Source organism: Staurois parvus, unplaced genomic scaffold (assembly GCF_062004578.1).
Source record: "Staurois parvus isolate SC_StPar_1 unplaced genomic scaffold, SC_StPar_1.0 ptg000056l, whole genome shotgun sequence".
NCBI lineage: Eukaryota > Metazoa > Chordata > Amphibia > Anura > Ranidae > Staurois > Staurois parvus.
In genome coordinates, this window is record NW_028317852.1 from 14,553,478 (window position 1) to 14,565,200 (window position 11,723).

At 40.9% G+C, this 11,723-nt stretch overlaps 1 protein-coding gene across 1 annotated transcript; it reads left to right on the top strand.

Moving 5' to 3' along the window:
- Positions 1-10,794: 10,794 nt before the first annotated feature.
- Positions 10,795-11,100, top strand: G0S2 (G0/G1 switch 2). The gene has a single exon (XM_089668363.1). The coding sequence runs from the start codon at positions 10,795-10,797 to the stop codon at positions 11,098-11,100; it is 306 nt and encodes a 101-aa protein (XP_089524489.1).
- The last annotated feature ends 623 nt before the right edge of the window (positions 11,101-11,723 follow it).

Genomic DNA, 11,723 nt, shown 5'->3' on the forward strand with positions numbered 1-11,723 from the left:
CTCTGTGCAACCTGTATGGAAACACCAAGTTAAGCTGTGTGTATATTAGTGTTGCTGCAAAGCACCATATGTGATCCCACAAATCAACTTACATAATGAATATTAACCTGAGGTGTTGCACTACATTAATACATAATTATACATCAAACCTCCTGCTAGTGTGAATATTATACAACTCAATCTTATAGTACCTAATATGTATCCAAAAGTTTAACACCACTACTGTGATTATACAGCTTAATCAAGTATACAATTCCTTTATTGCTTCTACTAATGTAAAATTGTATATTTCATATCACATCAATGTACATAATATAAGTTCATCCGAACAATAAAGTGTTCCTTGTGAAATACTCTGTGTTCAGTGGCATCCCCACAGTCCAACTGAAAATTCTCCAAACCACTATTCCAATACTTGTACGAAATTAAAAAGTGACAAAATCTTCAGTGATTCCCACCACCTTTCAAGCACTGCTCTCACCTTAATTTATGACCTACATGCGCCTTCCCCTTTAAGGGGTCTATTTGGTTATTGACACTATTCCTCCTCCTTCCTTCTATGCTTGTATTGGATTCTCTCAAAGCATCTGATTGCTCCACTGAGGACTGCTTTCTACACTGGTGGTCAGTGATAAAATGCCCCCTTACATTGGTGGTCAGTGAAAGAAAAAGTTATAACCTACACTAATGATCTCTTTAAAGAAGTAGCCCCTTACAATGGTAGTCGGTCAGTGGAAGAAGAAGCAATCCTTTGCATTGGTGGCAGTTGTAGAAATACCCCCCTTACATCAGTCCTCAGCCCCACAAAGATCATTTGTGTTAGTGGTTACGACTGAAGAACAGGGGCGGACTGACCATTTGGAAACTCAGGCACTGCCCGAGGGCCCGGGGTCAGTAGGGGGCCCCATGAGATGCCCCTGGTACCTTTTTCATAGGCTGTTTTGAGTTTGGGCAAGGACACAGGGGCCCCATGATCCCCTATTGCCCGGGGACCCATGAGTTGTCAGTCCGCCCCTGCTGAAGAAGCAACAGGAAGTAAAAGGAAATCTCCTCAAAGTAAGGAGAAAACCACTCTTGGACAGCTGTCATCTAAATAGGTGTCCACTATTATATAAGAGTGAATCTCCTAAGCGAGAACAAACACAGCAAGACCTATGGTGGGTTTCAACACTTTCCTACCCTATTCATAGCTAAAAAAGAAAGTATGGAAATTCACTATAGGTCTAAAGCTCACTACAAGTTACAATCTGTAGAACTTCCTTTTGAGTGACCAATCTCCAATGCCAGCTATTGTATTGAGGCAGTTATGGCACCTTGGACTGCTTGAATCCAGTGATTTCATTTAATGGAATGCTATAACTGTTCAGCTGATAATTTTCCATTAGGCTCAGTTGATTTTTAAATCTAGTCCAGGCAGTGCTTGCAGGGCCACCCATAGCTCACATTTCATCCTATTCAGTAGGAATGGCCAACATTCCTGCTGTCTTTAAATTGTAGGGCAATGGACAATGGCGAAATGTGTAATAATGACAATGGAATTTTGACTGTTTGTATCAAGGCATGTGATACAGGGCTTGAAATTTAGCCAATTTGTGCAGAATCTGCCAATTTCAAAATTCGAGCCATGGGTGCCCTAGTTGGCACCATTCAGACTGTTCAATTGACTTTAGTCCAAAGAGCTGAGTACTAAAATTGTTAGTGGAACACTGACTATATCCAATCATTTGCAGCCACTGATCAGATATTCTGACAACTGCTGGTGCCAGCTGTCAGAATACAACAGTTGGCAGGAAAGATTTGCCCAGCTGCACAGTTTGACATGGTTGGAGGAACCTGTTAGTTTAATTTTGTTCAGCCCACAGGTGGGCCAGCATCAGATTTGCTGTTATTTATTTATTATAGGTACTTATATAGCATTGTCAATTTATGCAGCACTTTACATATATATTGTACATTCACATCAATCCATAGCCTCAAGGCGCTTACAATCTAAGATCCCTAAATCACATTCATACATACACATTCTAGGACCAACTTAGACAGGACCCAGTTAAATTACCAGCATGTCTGTGGAGTGTGGCATCGGGAGGACATATCTCTTAGATTGTAAGCTCCAAGGAGCAAAAAACACTGATCAGCACTGCAGCTGATTGACTGCATGTGCTGAACGAAGGAAACATTTCCAACATTCCCATTTGAGAGAAGCCGATTATTAGATTGACTTCTCTCAAAAAGAAACAGCAATAGATGAATCGACATTATGCCGGTTCTTGCTGAACCGGCCGATTTTCGATCCATCTATAGACAGCTGGGTATACCCTGTGCTCCCGCACAGTGACAGAACTGTCACCAACATCAGATTGTAAGCTCCAAGGAGCAGGGCCCTCCTAACCCTCTTGTATTGAACTGTATTGTTGTTGTATTGTCTCCCGTTATATTGTAAAGCGCTGAGCAAACTGTTGGCGCTATATAAATCTTGTATAATAATAATAGGAACTCGCAGGTAGTGCCATGGTTGGGATTTGAACCAATGACCCTATTGTTACCAGGCAGAAGTGCTAACCACTCAGCAACTATGCTGCCTATATTATGTTGATGCAGGGTAACCTTACTTGCAAATAAATATTAACCAATGAATAAGAACAAAGAAAATGCACTTTATTTCTATAGTTGAATAATATATGTTTCGAAAGTTAGTTTTAGAACCCATTACTACATAATTTACTAAAACAATCTGAAAAAAATAAGTGATTATAAAGTATTATATTTTTTAAATCAGATGGTCACATTAGATTTTAAATTACAGAATTCTGACTTCAAAAGTCAGAATTTAGTTTTCTATTTTTAATCAATTGGCTTTTAGTCAGAAAGAAAAAGCAGAACATATTAGTTTGCTAACTTTCTTTCCGTATGGCCCAGGGCCCCAAGACTCATTTCACAGACTAGCTATCCTGTGGTTGTCAGTGCAGATCCTATGTAGGTCAAAGGTAACAAGTATACACACAGAGGACAAGCTCTGCAATGGAGATAATTCACAGACTCGTTAGCAACCGTAGTACAAGACATGGGATTAGCAAAGCTTCTAGAACGTACACTGTATAGGTAGAGAGATCGACATAAATAGTAAACTAAAACATTTTCAATCTGTCAGGAACTGCACATATTCTTTCTAATCCTAACATATCAAATCCTGATTATTCTGCCAGATCTAGATCAGTGTGTATCACACATGGAAAAATATGCCCTGTTCAGATTCAAATTAGCCATTTTTTGGAAGGGGCAGTTATACATAAGTCATTATACAGATAAACACGTCACTTTTATTGTACTGAACGTTCTGCCATTGACTGAGTTCCATGACTATGCTTGACTATGTTATGCATTTTTTGTAGGGTAATAACATCTTTTGTTTATGAAACATAGATTTAGTTCCTAAACTGATGTTTGTCCACAAACGTAAAACACTACGAATGTGTTTGATAAAGACAGTGCTAGTACAGAGTGCGGAGTACAATGATCCATAGAAACTAATCGGATTTCACTTTATGGTGACCATACATGTAGCAAATTGTGAACCATCTAGGTACAAGTTGTCACAAACAAATGACTCATCATCAAGTAAAATATCTAACGGGCTGCCATTAATGTGTCCTTGCCCCTATACGAGTTAACTTATGCCAGAAGAAACTGCCCCCGTAAGTGTGATAAGATTTAGAGCAAATGGATTGATGCCCAAGGTCTAACAGTATGACTTGTCTCTTTGGGGTTGATTTACTAATACTGGAACGTGTAAAATCTGGTGCAGCTCTGCTTAGAAACCAATCAGCTTCCAGGTTTTCTTGACAAAGCCTAATTGTACAAGTTGAAGTTAGAAGCTGATTGGCTACCATGCAGAGGTGCACCAGATTTTGAACTGTCCAGGTTTAGTAAATCAACCCCTTTGTGTTTATACTTTTCCCATGCTCTTCGATTGGCCCAGTCATTAATCTGATTATTGCTGTGCCCTCTAGATGTCCTCACCAACTCCCCCCACCCCACCTCCCAAGGCTGGCCGCCAGTCCTCCCCCCCGTTTTTTCCTACTTCCCCTTCTTTTATATTAGGGTATTTTGCTCACTTCTTACATTGACTATGATTTGTATAAGTGACTGCTGAGTACTGTTCTTATACGGATTATGTGTTCCCCATGTAACGTGTTTTCATTTTTCGTATTCTTCTGCTGCTGTATACAGAGATGTACTTTTGTTTTATTATAATGTTAAAAGTTTTAATAAAAATGCTATTGTTAAAAAAACATTTTTATAAAATTGAACAATGCGACACATGCAGTATTGTTTGCGCTTTAATACTGATTAAAATATAAATCATTGATCATAAATGTAAATCATTCAAACTAATAATTTGATCAAACCATATTAGAACTGATTCTTTGGCACAAATACAGATATTTCTTCAAGAGCCAGAACAAATCTTCTACCACAGCCGAGTGGAATTTGAACAAGATCTCTGAAGCTATCAAGCTGTTGATCTCTGTTTCTGCTTTTTCTTTGGTTCGATCCGGTCAGCTGCACTGAATGATAAAATGAATACATGTGGCCACCGATAGGGCCTGTTCACACCAGCAGGGGTGCATTGTGCTGCATAGCATACATGCACTGGCGTGTCTTGTGGACATACACTGCGATGCATTGATATAGCGCATTGCAGTGTCTACTTTTTCTTTTTTAGCTTTATTTAAAGCAGATCACACACACACTTTCAATTATTTCCCTCTCTCCCCCTCTTCTTACAATCTAAAATTATTTACTTATGTTTAACCGCTTTCAGAGAACACATCCCCTCATTTCCTGTGCTATTCCCTAGGACAGAATGACGTATGTAGCCTCCTAGGATACTCATGTGATCAGGGGCGAACTGACCATTTGGAAACTCGGGCACTGCCCGAGGGCCCGGGGTCAGTAGGGGGCCCCATAAAATGCCCCTGGTACCTTTTTCATAGGCTTTTTTGAGTTTGGGCAAGGACACAGGGGCCCCATGATCCCCTATTGCCCGGGGGCCCCATGAGCTGTCAGTCCGCCCCTGCATCTGATGCATTCCATCACCCTATTGTGCATGCATTGTGTCATCTGAGGGACCAATTGTTTCCTCTTGGTTATTTCAGCCAGAACCCTGATGATGCACCATGGAGCATGCACGTTGTCAGGGGGGCTGCCTGCAAGAACCCAGAAAAGACATCCAGCATCCTAATGACATCACAACACAAGATGGCGGTACAAGACCTGGAGTGCTACAGATCCCTACAGAACACTGCTGGATCGCTGGGCATGTGAGGATATATTTGTGGATAACCCATCTATAAAGGGTGGAATGAAAGTCCTCTTTGAAGTTAATGAAGAAAAGATTTTAAACACTATGAACAACTGTGCGTTGCTGTGTTTATAAATGCATTTTTGTGCACCGCACCCCGACTCTCCAACACTGAACTACAACTGTACATACAGCCGTTTAAGAGTGCTGCACACAGAAGAAGCATGAGAGAAACTGCAAAAGGACATTGAGACAGTGCGAGGTCCTACCACGGTATGAGATTAGGATTCTCTACATTTCAGTTTGAGAAGCTCCAAAGTGTTTATTGTGAGCGGATAAAACTGTGTTCTAAGTTTTCTCCAGTTTTGGTAGTCCTGGAGTTTGAAGGTTCTAAAATGTCTTGGGAGGAAAGGAACCTTCAATCCTGTGCCCAGACTTTACTGGGCACCTGCAGCCTGTATGAGTACACAGGTGTGTAGGGTCATTATAAGCTTAGAACAATTGCTGCCATTCAAAGACACAGACTTTGTGTGAAGATAGTGCTGTGCTCCAGCCAGAAGTGAGGGTGGGGGGTGTACTTCTCGGAAGACAAGACCCTATGTTAGGAGGATGTCTTGCCCACAGGACTGGGAGAGTCAGGACAGCTACGTGGGTCTGGAGAGACTGAGAAAGCTGTGGTTACTAGAGAGTCCACAGATGGGGCTGGAGGGAGTTCTGTGATCCTGAGAAGTGTTAGAGAACCTGGGGTGCTTGGAGACCTTGTTTTGGGGCCAGGAGTGGGCCTGTACAGTAATGTGCAATGACAAGAGGCTGAGGGAGCCAAAGGAACCCATGGTCTGATAGACCAATGCTAATAGCAGGGGAATTACTGAAGCTTAGCCAGGTGAGCTGGCATTCTGTGTTACCTGTTGTTGCTTTGTGAAGATGAACCCCATGCGTGGGCAACCTTGTAAAGACTTTGCTTTACTTTTAAATAAAAGTGGGCTGACCATCCTTTATGCCTAGGTTCACACTGATGCGATGCAAGTTAAATCCGTTTCACAGTGCAATTTCAGGAGCAACTCCAGTGTGATGTCATACTGGAATCTCCTAGATCCACAGATTCAGTTTCTATTCAAATCTAAGGAGCTACAAATAGCACTACATTAAACACGCACAGGACCCTTTTAAAAATTGCACGGGATTCACACTGCATATATGTGAATGGCCTCCATAGAAACGTTCTTTCACTTGTCATGCAATTCCATGTGTTCTAGAACACATCAAGAATTGCTTCTTTGTGAACCAGGGCTAAAACGCAGTTCGGACTGGCATGGACTTTACTAAAAATGCATCTACCACCTGAGCTAGCCAACCCCATATCACAACATGTGCAATGCTTCTTTCATTCAAATGAATGGATGCACGTTTATTCGCGTACATGTTTATGTGCATTCGCATAAAATCTAAGAGGGGAAGTGCAGTATTAAAAGTAATTCAACAATGGTGTTAAACATGCAGAAGATATAGTAGGAAATGTCAATCATCACAAGAAAAGGGGGCACCATCACTCACCCCGGTCCTGTAGAACTTGCCGATGTACTCCTTGCAAGTGTAGATTGATCCAGTACACTGTGTAGTCAACCGGAAGTCTCCTGGGCCAGCTTGGAGCGCTGTCTACATGGCGTCCTGGCTCTACTCATCCCATCTACAGCTGCAAAGAGTACATCGACGGGTCCTTCAGGACAGAAATGAGTGGCGGTGCCCCCTTTTCATGTGAGTGTTTATCCCCATTGTTGAATAAGGTTACTTTTCCATCTGCACTTAGGAAGGTGGCCATTTCCCTCTTTCCCTTATTTTCCACACACAGAGCTGCCCAGCTGCAACTGGTGCTCTTTGTTTTTTATGGACCTTTATGAATTCTTTTTGTACTTTTTGTTGAGCTGTAGTTAACCCCTTCTGTGCCCCACAATCTTCCATTCCTTGACATGCATAAAATCTGCATGTGTGCCCCTGGGTATCGAGTTGTCCTCTTTTTTTCTGTGCAGCTAAATGCAGCACCCATTTTTACAGATATGGCTGTGTGTGTATAAGTGGGTCTTGCAGCGACTGTCGGCTGGAACCGAACAGAATCTGCAAGGGGAATGTCACCAGCACACTGAGGATCACCGATATGGGTCCAAACGTTTTAATGAACAATCACATAGTTACAGCAAGGCAACGTTTCGGAGTCTTGCAGGATGTCATATGCCTGATGAAGGGGTCCTTCAAGACTCCGAAATGTTGCCTTGCTGTAACTATGCGATCGTTCATTAAAACGTTTGGACCCATATTGGTTATCCTCGGTGTGCTGGTGACATTCTCCCTTGCTCATTTTTACAGATAGGCACAGTTGTGTGTATGGGCTCACTGACTACTATAGTACTGCGTTTTGATGTGCACAAAACTAAACGCACTGGGGTTTTTTTACTGCCTGTGTGAATGACCCCTTATACAGAAAATATATATAAATGATAATACAGTGTAAGCTCTAAGGAGCAGGGCCCTCTGTTTCCTCTTGTACCAAATTGTATTGTAACTGTAATGTCTACCTTCATTTTGTAAAGAGCTGCGCAAACTGTTGGGGCTTTATAAATCCTGTATAATAATAATTGTTTTATGAAAAAAAATGACTTTTAGCCTGGGTTCACACTTCTGTGGTGCATCACATGACATATCGCACTCCTGTGCAAATCACATGTAAAATCTATGCAACACTTTGTATGGCTCAGATTGCACCATATCAGCACCAAAATAGCGCAGGACCCTTTTTTTGTCCACACTAGAATCGGATCGCATGGGTATTCACACTCATGCAATCCGATTCTGCAGATCGCACTGCGTTTTACGAACCGATTTCAGGGTGTTAATATACACACCCGCAGCGGTTCATATGATGCGATTATGATGTGGTGCGGAATTTTCACAGAAATCAGTGCTAATTCTGCACCGCATCAGTGTGAACCCAGACTTAATTTTAATAATCCTGAACATAAATGCTTGTTAGAATAATAAAATGGAAGTAGTACTATTATAAAAATACAAATGACAGAAAACACAACCAAAGCAGATTGTATTTTTCTCCTGTCATCAGATGAAATGCTACGCAGTTTTATGCTGCCTCTGGCCATCCAGTGTTATTGTCAATACCTAATAATAGAGGGACAGGTCACCCAGCCATGACCACATCACTGTCCATCTGAGGTTTTCCTGTAGCTGAGGTCACAAGGAGAATCCTGCACGTTTACTACGTGCCTAGGAGACTGTAAGGCATGGCTACAATGGGAGAGCACAGCTACCCCCACTGACAGATTCCAGGATAATAGGCCAGTGCTGTGTGCATGCACTGATCACGCTGGTGGGAATACGAGCCCTGCACACAGCCAGCTAGTCCGGGCAACACGTAGACCTGGCTACAAGGAGGGGCACAAAGACGCCAAGACTGCGTGATCAGCACATGGCCACACTCCGGGGGCGGGTCCGACACCACGGGGGCGGGGCCAGACAGTTAAAAGGCTCAGAGACTCAACATGCAGGCAGATGCTTTACAGCTTCAGGATCCGTGATCGCAAGAAATACTGTCACAGGCAAAGCGATCTATAGAAGCAGGTATGATTCATTTATTACTATTTTTTTTTACATGATTCATATTTTCTTGGAGAAAATCTATCATATCCAATAATCCATCTTTGCCTATCGTTAGTAATGAATTAGATGTGTGTGCAGCCAGTCCAATCAGGAATTTAAATGAAGTATTTGATTATTTGTTAGTACATGATGAGAATAAATTGGATCTGTGCTGTACTTGTAGGTGTATGATATAGAAATATTTTGGCTGTCCATGTCCAATGGTGGCCATACACTGAATGATCAGATTGAACAATTATCTTTTTTTTTTTTTTTGAGCAGACAATGCAATTGAAGCTATGAGTTATTGGAAAAAAATATATAGATATAGTATGTGTGTATAATATATATATATATATATATATATATATATATATATATATATACTAAAACTGTAGAATGCAAAATCCAGTGCAGCTCTGCATAGAAACCAATCAGCTTCCAGGATTTATTGTCAAAGCTTAATTGAACAAACTGATGTTAGAAGCTGATTGGCTATCATACAGAGCTGGTCCAGATTCTGACTGCTCCAGTTTTAGTAAATCAACCCCATGCTGTGTTATTACTTGACTTTGAGCAGAACCGAAATCATTAAAAATTGTTCTGATTTAGACAGAAAATCTGATTGCAGGACGGTAGATTGATTAGGATTGTGAAGTGCTATTATAATTATAAGTTATTATTATACAGGATTTATATAGCTATAACAGTTTGCTCAGCGCTTTACAGTATAAAGGGAGACAATACAGATCAATACAAGTTAGGAGGGCCCTGGTTCTTGGAGCATCTTTTTTGATTTTCTGATAAATACATATTTTTTATTTTACTGTATGGCAAATCTGACTATGATCATAAACATGTGCTGGTAGGCTACTTGGATTGGCTCCTGTCTAAATTGTCCCTATTATGTGTTTTAGATGAATGTGAGTTAGGGACCTCACATTGTAAGCTCCTCATGGGCAGGGACTGATGTGAATGTAAAATCTAATAAATATATATAATATAGTAAAGTGCTTCATAAACTGGCACTGTATAAGCACCTGTAATAAATCAATATTGAAAATTGTTCTGTGTATGGACACCATCAGTGCTGCTTTTCTAAACCAGGGTTATGTGGAACCACCTTGAGGTTTCTGGGGATTCCTTGAGCAATTTCTACATCTTTGATAAGTAACCACTGACACCATTAATCTTTTTAGCTATCTGTATGAGAAGGGGGAGGGAGGGGGTTCTTCCCAATGGCTACAAATGTAAGGAACATTCTTTCATCACATTATGGCACCATGAGCTGTAGATATAGTGATTATTGGCAAGGGCTCCCTGAGACCAGAAGGTTATTAAGGCCATCTTAGTGGGTAGTACTTTTTCCTTGCAGCACTGGGATAGTTTGTTCATGTTCCAGTCAGGATACTGCATGGAGTTTGCATGTTTTCCCTGCACATGCAAGTTTTTTCCGGATTGCTCTGGTTTTTCCTCCTACGTTCCAAAGATGTGCTGGTAGTTTTATTGGCCCCTGTCCAACTATGTACAGCATAAATGCATGTGAAATAGACTCTAGATTGTACTATCATTGAGGGCAGGGACTTATGTGAATCTACAGTATATAAAGTATTCTGTAAATAGCTACCAGTATAGAATAAACTGAAGTATGTATAAAATTTGTAAAATTATTAAGAAAAGGCTTACTATTTTTTTTGGCCATTTGTTAGACATTGTAGCATTTGTGTGTAGATTCTAGTTCAATGTAACCAGTGCTGTGCTGGAAAATTGAAAATTAATGTTGCTTTGCCTTTTATTTTCTGTCTACAGGTAGGAGATTGGATCAATCTGTATAATCTCTCACCATGGAAACAATGAATGAGTTGATCCCATTTGCCAAAGAGATACTGAGCCAGAAGCCCAACAAGAAGATGGTGAAAATGTATGTGTTGGGCAGCGTGCTGGCCTTTTTTGGCGTAGTGATTGGATTGGTGGAGACCGTGTGCAGTCCATTCACAAGGAGAGAGGACACAGACTTTGATGAAATCAAGCATTCCGCATCACTGCCAGCTCCTTCACAGCCACAAAAAAAAGAAGAGGTGCTACTGGAGAAGACCAACCCCCAGGAAGTGAGGGGGAGAAGTGTGGCTCATAGGGGCCATGCATCATAAGGACTTCTTGTTCATGCATAGACTGCTGAAGTGTGGGGTTGCATTGTGTGTCTTGAAGACGTGACAGGATGCCTGTATATATATATGAATGTGTAGCAACCTTGTGGACTAATGACTGTATTTGCTGCTGTGCAGCAGTATATATATGCTGGAGAAGAGCCACATAGTGGTCAAAGTCTATCCCTAATGTCTTTTTTTATTAAACATACAAATGTTACCTTTTTAAATAAATATTTTATTTTACTATACGTGACTTGTCATAGTTGCTTCAGAATAAGTTATGAAATGATATCCTAAACCATATGCATGAGTAGTCCAGTCTTGTGTTTGCACAATATAATTCAGGTTTAACAAACGCCTATCTGGTTTGAAATAAATGGGAGGCCTTCACTCTAGATAGGTGTTGGTAAATTTAATGGTTGGTTAATTTAATTAAATGTGTGCGTGTGGGGATTAATTTTTTTTTTTTTTTTTTTTTTGACCTTTAGTTGTCACCAAGACTAAACATTCCAAAACCTTCCAATGCAGATGCTTGTTCAGCAGACTATTGTCTAAAGGGGGATTTCCCTCACTTTGAGACCTCTGAAGGCTGCCTCCTGTTATTTTGGCTTAGGCCAACATGT

Bases quoted from the DNA above. Each gene is read 5' to 3' on its own strand.
- G0S2 (XM_089668363.1), top strand. From the start codon at position 10,795: ATGGAAACAATGAATGAGTTGATCCCATTTGCCAAAGAGATACTGAGC.